We start from the raw sequence: 10,076 nt of genomic DNA, 5'->3' as shown, positions 1-10,076 counted from the left end.
GCGCGGGACGTCCGTGTCCCTCATATATGGTCATGAAGGAGGCTGGAGAAGTTGATTGGAGGGCTGGGCTGTGCCGGAGGGGAGATGGCTCCCCATCAAGACATCTCATAAGGTGCTGCTGCTTTGATTGGCTCCTGCTGCAGCTGCTTGGCATCTGCAGAGATATCTCCCCTCCCTTCGCCCTCGTCCCCTGAGTCCCCAGGAGCCGTGGCAGGGAGTGGGACACAGCAGGGCCGTGCCAGCAGGGCAGGAGGCTCTGGATGGGGATGGAGGGACTCCTGTCTCCTCAGGTGCTGTGGCTGCTCCTCTGGCTGCAGCTCTGCAGGGGTAAGTGCTGCCTCCTTTCTCCCACAGCCCAGGGCCCGTGGGTAGCAGCAGGGCCATAGGGATCCCTTTGGGAATGGGGTGTCTTTCCAGGCAACACTGAGACAAGGGTCAGAAGGTGCTCAGATCCATGGAACTTTCCCTGTGGCCATCTGGCTGGGAGAGAGGATCTCCATTTCCAGGGCTCCAGCATTTAGGGCACCCAGTGCCTGGCTGGATTTATGGACCTGCCCTTCTGTGGGACCCTTTGGGGATCCTCTGTACCTGGTGTTGTGCCTCTGGAGCTGATGGTGGCCCAGCTGGGGACAGTGGTACTCAGTGATCCCCAGGGGACAGCCCACCTCTGGGGTGGCCTGGAAGGATGTGTGCTGGTTCCTGCCCTCCTGTTCTGGAGGAGCATGACCCCAGGAGGGCTGTTTGTGCCCCACACAGCCCAGGGTGTCTGGGTGCACAGACAGGAGAGCAACCTCCTTCCTGGGAGCCCCGAGGGGAAAAGGCTCCCAGCCTGGTGGCTGTGACTGGGCCTGGGCAGGGCTGAGCCTTAGACCTGCAGTCTGGGGCTCAGTGCTCTCCTGACCAGCCCCACGTTGGTGTCTGAAGGGGCTGCAGAGCTGAGGCTGGAGGACGGCGGCGGGCGCTGTGCTGGGAGAGTGGAGGTGAAACTCCAGGGGCAGTGGGGGACCGTGTGTGATGACTTCTGGGACATTAGAGATGCTGCAGTGGTCTGTAAGCAGCTGGACTGTGGGTCTGCTGTTGGAGCTCATCAATACGGACACTTTGGGGAAGGATCTGGCCCCATCTGGATGGCTGGTGTTCAGTGTGTGGGCACCGAGTCTGCCCTGTCTGACTGTGCACACCCAGGATGGGGTGAACACAACTGTGGTCATGCTGAGGATGCTGGAGTGACGTGTTCAGGTAAGGGGCAGCCTGTTCCCCACCTCTGGGACTGGGACAGGGCCTGCCCGTGCCCTGGCAGCTGGTGTCAGCCCAGGGCTGCTCCTCTGCCTGCTCTCCTGCTGCTGCCTGGCACTGCCCAGCACCTGCCCACCAGGCATCGTGCCCTGGCCCTGGCTGAGGGCCCCTCCTTGGGCAGGGGCTGGAGCTGGGGCAGGGACAGCCTCCCCAAGCCTTTGCCCTGGGACATGGCCCGTCCAACAGCAGTGCCCAATGGCCCCAGGCCCCCAGCAAGGGGTTAAAACTGGAAGAGGGGAGATTTAGGTTGGACATCAGGAGGAAATTCTTCAGTGTGAGGGTGGGGAGGCACTGGCACCGGGTGCCCAGGGAGGTTGTGGCTGGAGGTGTTGAAGGGCAGGTTGGATGGGGCTTGGAGCCCCTGGTCTGGTGGGAGGTGTCCCTGCCCATGCAGGGGGCTGGATCTAGATGGTCTCTAAGGTCCCTTCCAGCCCAGATCATCCCATGACACCGATTTCTGGCGGTCCCAAGGGGTTCCTCAGGCAGGCCCTGAGCCCCGTGGGCAGAGCAGGCTGCAGCAGCCAGCAGTGCCTGGGCCCCTCTCCTGGGGCCAACGTGCTCTGGGTGCTGCAGGGCCTGGGGCCAGTGCCAGGCAGCCCTGGGGCCCCGGGTGGCAGCAGCAGTTTCCCTGGTGCCTGCAGCTGGGGCTGGGAGAGAAGCAAGGCCAGGGCTGCTGTGCTGGTGCCTGGGAAGGGGGTGTTTGTGCCATCAGCACCCGCGGGGAGCTGCGGGGGTGCTTGTGGGGCTGTTGGCCTGCAGCGCTTTGGAGATGAGGTGGGACGTGGCCGTGTCACTGCCACAGGGCTCTGGGAACTCGCAGGGGTCTCTGGTCTCCCCAGGGTTTGTCCAGCTGGTCGGAGGGGACAGCCCCTGCTCAGGACGTGTGGAGATCCGTGTCGGGAACCAGTGGAGCAGTGTCTGTGACTCAGCCTTTGGTCCCAAAGCTGCTGCCGTGGTCTGCAGGGAGCTGCAGTGTGGTGCAGCTCTGTCCCTGCCCGGGGCAGCTGCCTTCGGAGAAGCTGTGGGTGCCATGTGGGACAGAGAGCTGCAGTGTGTGGGGAACGAATCCCATCTCGCCTCCTGCCCCAGGGGATCCCCCAGGGACCAGCCCTGCAGCCACAGGAACGCCGCTGGTGTCACCTGTACCCGTAAGGACTGATGTTGGGGTGTCAGACACAAAGGGGGGGCTGGGGGCAGGGGAGCAGGGCAGGGACAGTGGCAGGCCAGGGCTGGGGAAGGAGGGGGACGTGGCTGTCTGCAGCCCTGCAGCCAGGCAGGAGGAGGAGAAAGGCAGGGCCTCCTCCAGGTGGCCTCTCCTGCAGCTGCCGAGGGAGCCAGCACACAGATCCACCCTCTCTCACCCTCTCTCTGTCCCAGAGTACACGGGGTTCAGGCTGGTGAACGGCAGCACAGCGTGTGAGGGGAGGGTGGAGGTCCAGGTGCTGGGGACCTGGGGCACCCTCTGCGCCTCCCGCTGGGATCTCCAGGACGCTCACGTTCTCTGTCGTCACCTCAACTGTGGCTTTGCTGAGGCCCTTCCTGGAGGAGGGCACTTTGGGAGAGGAGCTGGCCCTGTCTGGAGAGACTCGTTCCACTGTGACGGGACTGAAGCCCAGCTGGGCCAGTGCCCAGTGACTGCCCTGGGGGCCTCGCCGTGCTCCCACGAGGACGATGCCGCCGTCATTTGCTCGGGTGAGTGCTGGGCAGAAAACGGATTCGCTCCGTTCTCCTCTTGCCTGCCAGCTGGCAACCCAGAGCAGGGGACCCCGTGGCAGTGCCAGGCGTCACCAGGGGGGAGCTGCAGGGATTGCCCTGCTCGGCCTGACTGCCCTGCTGTGGGAGAAGGGAGGACCAAGGAGGGGCAGGGATCTGTGGCACCCAGGGGGGCAGCTGAGCCCCCGGGGCCCCCACCAGAGCCAGGCTCCTTTGCTTTCCCAGTGGGGATGAGCCTGGCACAGGGCTGTGGGGCTGCTCTCTGTCCCTCTGGCTGCAGACAGCCCTGTCCCAGCCCCCCAGGGGTGCCCTCAGGGCCTGATTGCACCCCGCAGGGGCTGCCTGGGGGGCCCAGCAGGAGCAGCAGAGCAGGGGGCTGCATTGCAGAGAGGGACTGGGCTTTGCCCTGGCTTCTGATCAGCACAAGCCCCAAAGTTGTCCTGTTTGCTGGGACAGGCCCCTGTAGCTCTGCTCCCTGCCGGGGAGGCCAGCTCCCAGTCCCCCATCCCCAGGGATGCAGGGGGCAGACGTGTGGGCAGTTCCTGCTGTCTCAGCAGGGCCAGGGCCAGTGCCAAGGCTGGGCAAGGCCTGTCCTGGCACAGTCCCCAGGCCCCTGCTGCCTCCTGCGGGAGCTGCCCCGACTGCCTGGGCAGGGACGTGCTCGGTGGCTCTGCCCTGCCACGAGCAACGCTGGCGTCTGGCTGGGAAGGCTCCGGGCCTGGGGAAACAGCCCCAGGGAGCCTTGGCCCCACAGCTGCCTGCAGAGAGCAGGTCTAGGAGAACTCTCCACCGCCAGCTGGCCAGAGGACATTTTGCTGCCAACAACTTGCTGCTGAGACAGCTCTCCACTGGACAACTCGCCACCAGGACACCTTGCTGCTGGGACATCTCTGTGGCAGGAAAGCCCTGCAAGGGGACAACTCTGTGCAGATTGGAGATGACACAGGGCTGTGCCCCTGGTCCGCATGGAGGGCTGTCCCAGGGTGGAGATGTCCCCATGGAGGGATGTCCCAGTGCAGAGATGTCCCAGTGGCGAGCTGTCCAGTGGACACTTGTCCCAGCAGAGAGTTGGCTTCAGTGGCAAGTAGCGGCGCCTGAGGTGGTGGCGGAGAGTTGTCCTGTCCCGTGCCCAGGGCCACCAAGGGCTGGGCCATGGCTGCTCTCCCCAGGCCCAGCTGAGCCCCTGTCCCTGCGGCTGGTGGGCGGAGGGAGCCGCTGCGACGGGCGAGTGGAGATCTTCCAGCGCGGGACGTGGGGCAGAGTCCTGGAGGAGCAGTGGGACATGCAGGAGGCCCGCGTGGTGTGCCGGCAGCTGGGGTGTGGGGAGGCAGAAGAAGCCTACAGCCCCCCGAAGGCTGAGAGAGGGACGGGTCCCGTGGGGCTGCGAGGGGTCCGGTGCACGGGGCACGAGGCCGCCCTGGCCCTCTGCAACACCTCCCTGCCCGAGAGCGCCCTGGGGGCAGGGATTGCAGAGGACGTGGGGGTGGTTTGTTGGGGTGAGTGTCAGGGCAGGAGCCCCGGGCTCTGGGCTGGCTGGGCCCCAGCCCCTGATGGCAGCCGGGGCTTCTCCCCGCTGCAGGGAGCCGGCAGGTGCGGCTGGTGAACGGCTCTGGGCGCTGCGCCGGGAGAGTGGAGATCTACTCCCAGGGCAGCTGGGGAACTGTCTGCGATGACGGCTGGGACCTGCCTGACGCGGCCGTCGTTTGCCACCAGCTGGGCTGCGGGGAGGCCCTGGAGGCCCGTGGCTCTGCCTGGTTTGGGGCAGGCTCTGGGCAGGTCTGGCTGGACGGCGTGAACTGCTCCGGGGCTGAAGCTGCTCTCTGGGCCTGCCCGGCGGGGCCCTGGGGGGAGCACGACTGCGGGCACAAGGAGGACGCAGGAGTCGTCTGCTCAGGTCTGTGCCAGGGGCTGTGGGGGAGCCCAGTGCCCGGGGAGGCTGGGACAAGGGCTGAGGCTGTTCCTGGCTGCCTCGCAGCCCCTGAGAAAGCCCAGCCTGGGGACACTCGTGCACAGCTGCCCTCAGTCCCAGCCGGGGTCCCTGTGCAGCTCAGCTGTCCCCAGGGCTTCCCGGGAAGGGCAGGGCTGGCTGTCCATCAGGGACTGTTCTCTGCCCCTGGGGCCACGGGGGACTTGCTGGCCCTGCCTTCTCCTGGCCGAGGGCCTTGGGGGTGCAGGGACAGCCCAGCTCCCACAGCCCTGACCAGCCTGTTCTCCCCTTGGGCCTTTCCTCCCAGAGTTCCTGTCCCTCAGGCTGGAGAACAGCACCAACTGCTCCGGGCGCCTGCAGGTTTTCTACAACGGGACGTGGGGGAACGTTTGCTCCAACTCCATGACTGCCAGGACGGTGTCCCTGGCGTGCAAGGAGCTGGGCTGCGGGGACGGAGGGACCCTGGAGACAGGCCAGCCCTATGGCAGACTGTCTGGGCCCAGCTGGCTGGATCACGTGGAGTGTGGGGACACACACAGCTCCTTCTGGCAGTGTCCCTCTGACCCCTGGAACCCGCAGTCGTGTGATGACCTGCGAGATGAGACCCACATCACCTGTGAAGGTAACTCGGAGCTACCCAGGCACCAGCATCCCTTCCAGCTCCTGCTCCCTGGTCAGAAGCAGAGACAGGGCCTGCAGGGGCTTTTCCTTTCCGTGCCAGCCCCTGATCCTGCTGGTGGCACAGAGGGGGCTTCAGCTCTCAGAGCCCCCCACGCTCACCAGCATTGCCAGCCGGGCTCCCAGCAGTGCCCGCTGGAGGCAGAGGTGTCTCCAGGCCATGTCTCAGATGAGACCAGCCAGGGCTCCAAGGACCGGCCCCTCCACGGACACTCTCCTGCTGCTCTGTGCCCCGAGGTCCCTCGGGGCTGAGCAGTCAGGGCCCCCCACACTGCCCCACGTGTCCCCCTGAATGAGCGGGGCTCAGCTGCTGCCGTGAGCGAGGTGGCACAGGGAGGCAGCAGCAGAGCTCAGCCCCACCAGGAGAGGAGCTGGGGGTGTTTTCCCCTGCTCACTCGCACACAAACCGGGGCACAGAGTGTTTACAGCAGCACCTGGGCACTCTCACGTGCCGCAGATGCAGGGAGGGACAAAGAAAAGGCTGCTCTTCAAGGCACCCAGGAAGCTGTGACCCGATAGAAAGGGATCCAAAAGAGCGTGTGTGTTAACGGGAGCACATGCCCTGCAGATCCTTTCTTTGGGTCGAGCGGGTGGTTTCTCTGAGCCTCATGTTTGGAGTAACTGCAGAACCGGTCCCTTTCCTTCCTTCTCCTGCTTTCCCGCAGCGTTTCCTTCTGCAGGGACAAAGGCAGAAAGAGCCCCAGGCCCGGGGGCCGCCTGCCCAGGCTCCACCAGCTGCACAGGTAGCTGCTCCCCTGCCTGCCCCTCTCCCTGGCAGGGCTCTGCCTGCTGCCCTCACGCCCCGGGGGTCTCTGGCCTCTGCAGACAGGGAGAAGATCCGTGCGGTGGGAGGCGAGAGCGGGTGCTCGGGCAGAGTGGAGATCTGGCACCGCGGCTCCTGGGGGACGGTGTGCGACGACTCCTGGGAGCTGCAGGACGCGGAGGTGGCCTGCAGGCAGCTGGGCTGTGGCCCCGCCGTGTCTGCCCTGGGCCAGGCTGCCTTTGGGGAGGGGACGGGCCCCATCTGGCTGGAGCAGGTGGAGTGCCGGGGCACAGAGCCATCCCTGCGGGACTGCTGGGCCCGGGCTGGGGACAGCGGGGCCTGCCGGCACAAGGAGGACGCTGCCGTGCGCTGCCGGGGTGAGTGCAGGGGCTGCCAGCTCTGGCTGTGCCTTGGCAAGGATCTGGCCAGCCCCCCTGGCCAGCCCCGCAGGAGGGGCAGCGTGGGGGGACGTGTCCGGGCTGTCTGCATCTGCACACGCTGTGTCAGAGAGGAGGCTCCCGGGGACCTGCACGCCCACCCCCTCAGCCCAGCTCTCCTTCTGCTCCTCTGCAGCTGCACCCAGCACGGCAGCACCGGCCCCCCGAGCAGGTAACTTGTCCTCTCCTCCAGCGCTGGCTCTTCTGGGGGCCAGGCTGTGACCCCCAGCTGGAGGGAAGGGGCTCCTCAGCAGGGTGGCCGTGCAGATGCTGTGGGGGGCTGTCACTTCCCCAGGGTGCTGGGAGCTCCCCCGTCCCTCGCCCTTGGGGTTCCCCACCCCCTGTGTCCTGGGGCTCAGCCCCAGGGTGTCCTGGCCCCCCGCCTCTCCCAGGGCTGCTGCTGCCCCATCCATCTTCCTGCCCGTGCAGATCTCACTCCGGTCCGTCCGAGCAGCAGCAGGAGGATCTCGTTGCCCATCATCTTCTGCATCATCCTGGGAGCCCTTCTCTGCCTGCTCCTGGCCCTCCTGGCCGGGCAAGCGCGACGCGCCAGGGCTGGGCGCAGAGGTGGGTCCTTCCCACAGTCCCGGGGCAAGAGGCCTCCTGGCAAGGCCAGGGCTGCTGTGGGGTGTCAGGGGGTGGTACAGGCAGAGCTGAGGGGAGAAGGGTGGGTGCTGCCTGCTGCCCCTTGTGCCACCCCTGCCTGCCTGCTGATGGGCCACCAGCAGCAGCGGGGAGAGAGCCCAGGCACAGGGATGGGGTGAGGAGAGGAAGGGCAGAGCTGGGCTGGGGAGGTGGGAGAAGGGAGACAGAGCAGGAGATGCCACTGAGAGGGCTCTGGGCAAGGCTGGAGGGGGCTGTGGGTCAGGGGAGATGGCAGGAGGAGCACGGGGCAGCAGGGCCCATCCCTCTGGTTTCTGACCTGCAGGCTGTTCCTCCATCCCAGCCTGAGCTCCCGCCAGCAGGGCAGGGGCTGTGCTCTGGATCCCCGGGGCAGAGAGGGGGCAGCTCCAGCGGGAGAGGAAAGGCAGGAGCTGCTCCAGGCTCAGCAGCAGGGAGCAGAGCAGGGGCCAGAGGGGCACAGGGGCTGCCCTTGCAGGGAAGGTGCAAGGGTGTTGCTGCCCCAGCTCATCTCCACGGGGACGTTGCCCTCCCTGAGGAAGTGGCATCGGTGGCCAGATGGCACAGCGGGGCTGTGCTGTGGGCACAGCCCTGGGCTGGCCCAGGGGAACAGGGCTGGGGGAGCAGAGCGGGGCCCCTTCCCCTCTCAGCCCAGCCCTGGGCCACCCCTGCCTCTGTCTGCAGGCTGGGAGGGAGCTCAGGAGCCCTTCCCTGAGGCCCTGTACGAGGAGATCGCTCACAGCCCGCCCTGGGAGAAGCAGGCCAGGTCCAGCAGCTCTGGTAGGTGTGTGTCCCTCCTGATGGGCACATCTGCAGGGCTCTTTCCGCTGGCCCCCAGCCAGGGCTGAGCCCCTGCAGCCCCTTGGCCCATGGTCCCTGCAGGGCTGGGGCTGTGGGCTCTGTGGGGAGAGCAGACAGGTCCTGGGCCCAGCAGAGAAGCTTCCTCCCTCCCAGCTCTGCCCACCCCGGCTGGGGACAGCCCCTCTCTGCACAGCCCTGCATCCCGGGTGACACCTGAGGGGGGAGGGAAGGGGCTGTCCTGGGCACAGCAAGGGGGAGGATGGTCCAGGGCCAGCACCAGGGAATGGGGGCCAGGAAGGGGTTGATCTCTCCTGCCTGCAGACAGGGGATGGACAGCGGTGTCAGCGAGTGTCACCATCAGGTGTGGGGAGGACATGGGGGTCTCCTGCAGCGCTGCCAGCCCCAGTGTCTGAGCCCCACGTCCCTGCGCATCCTCCTGTCCCCTTCTCTGCTCGACGTGTCTTCTCCCTCTCAGCAGCTCCCCTCTCCTTTCAGACCAGCCTGTCCTGCCTGGAGATGAGCCAGGGGATGGCTATGATGATGCCACGGAGGCTGCTGCCCCTGGGGGGGATCCTGCCCCTGGGCAGGAGGGCTGGGAAAACCCCAGGGCTCCCGAGGAGGCAGCAGGGCCCAGGGATGCCCCCGGAGGTGAGAGGCAAAGAGAGTGGCCGGGTCCTGGGCTGCCAGCCCTGGGGCTGGATGAATTGCTGCTGGAGCCAGAGCCCAGACTGCTGGGATGGGGGAACCTGCCCCGGGAGCTTTCCTTGGGGGGAGCGGGGCTGGGAGAGGGAGCTGAGCAGCTCAGGAGTGGGCAGAGAAGAGAGGAAGGTGCTGCAGAGCCCAGGAGGGGCAGCCCGTGGGGCGCAGGGGCCATGGCTGCCTTGCTGCTTGCAGGGGCCAACCTGCACCCCCGGGGAAGTGCTGCGGCCCCTGGGGCTGAGGGAGATGCCTGGTCCCTGTCCCCAGAGAGCACGGGCTATGATGATGCTGAAGAGGTGTTTGTGGCACATCCCCCTGGGGACACGCAGGCTGTGACACCGCAGCTCAGGGCACACCAGCCCTTGAGCCCCGCGACAGGAGAGCCCGACCCTGCTGGGGGGGCAGCCGGGGGGGAGGAGAGGTCTGTGCAGCGGGGAGAGCCCTGAGCTCCCTGCTTTTACACCTTTCCTGCACCTTTCTTCTCATTAAAGCCTTTGGGAGCTGGAGCCAGAGCTGGTGCTGTCCTGCCCAGGGCTCGGGGTGTCAGAGACGTGGCAGTGGGGCAGGGGCACCTCTCAGGGACAGCAGCCTTGGGCTCAGGCTGTGGGGCAGCAGGAGGTTCCTGGGCAACCTTCCTGCTGACAGAGGCTTTTCTATCCTGCCAACCCAAGTTCCCAGCCAAAATGGCTCTCTGCAAGGCCCCGTGATGCACCCCAGGGGGAGCAGCCATCTCCTCAGCCCAGTGCTCCCCAGCTGCTCTTTCCCCCAGGCCCTCCCTGGGCCACGCTGCTCCCACGGTGCAGAGGCCATGAGAGCTGCTGTTTGGGGTGAGCCCTGGGCTCGGGGTGAGCCCTGAGGTGGCCGTGGTGCCCTGACCAGCCCAGCCAAGCACAGCAGGGGCTCAGGTCCCACAGATCCCCCCCAGAGGGGTTAGGAGGCAGCTCTGCTCCCACTGGCCTGGCACAGGCTGCAGAGCTGCTTGCTGGGGCACACGGGCTGGCATTGCCCCTTCCCTGGCTCTGCCAGGACCCCGCTCTCCAAGGGCTGTTCCTGCTGCCTGGGGCCCTCACAGAGCCCAGCACTCCTGGCACAGCCCCAGAGCTGCCTCCTTGCTGGGCAGGGGCTGTAGGGCCCCCGGGCA

At 66.7% G+C, this 10,076-nt stretch overlaps 1 protein-coding gene across 1 annotated transcript in view; it reads left to right on the top strand.

Moving 5' to 3' along the window:
• The window catches only part of LOC127396263 (scavenger receptor cysteine-rich type 1 protein M130-like), a 17,035-nt gene extending 7,654 nt beyond the window's left edge, over positions 1 to 9,381 (top strand). Inside the window, 13 exon segments of the mRNA XM_051643883.1 lie at positions 925 to 1,239; positions 2,136 to 2,444; positions 2,674 to 2,988; positions 4,179 to 4,505; positions 4,589 to 4,903; positions 5,244 to 5,558; positions 6,280 to 6,357; positions 6,440 to 6,754; positions 6,951 to 6,986; positions 7,244 to 7,381; positions 8,120 to 8,215; positions 8,732 to 8,884; positions 9,203 to 9,381. Of these exon segments, the coding sequence (XP_051499843.1) occupies positions 925 to 1,239; positions 2,136 to 2,444; positions 2,674 to 2,988; positions 4,179 to 4,505; positions 4,589 to 4,903; positions 5,244 to 5,558; positions 6,280 to 6,357; positions 6,440 to 6,754; positions 6,951 to 6,986; positions 7,244 to 7,381; positions 8,120 to 8,215; positions 8,732 to 8,884; positions 9,203 to 9,381 (2,891 nt within the window).
• The last annotated feature ends 695 nt before the right edge of the window (positions 9,382 to 10,076 follow it).

This window comes from Apus apus, unplaced genomic scaffold (genome assembly GCF_020740795.1).
Source record: "Apus apus isolate bApuApu2 unplaced genomic scaffold, bApuApu2.pri.cur manual_scaffold_44_ctg1, whole genome shotgun sequence".
Taxonomy (NCBI): Eukaryota; Metazoa; Chordata; class Aves; order Apodiformes; family Apodidae; genus Apus; species Apus apus.
The sequence above is the reverse complement of the archived record's forward strand: the minus strand, read 5'-3'. Positions and strand labels throughout refer to the sequence as shown.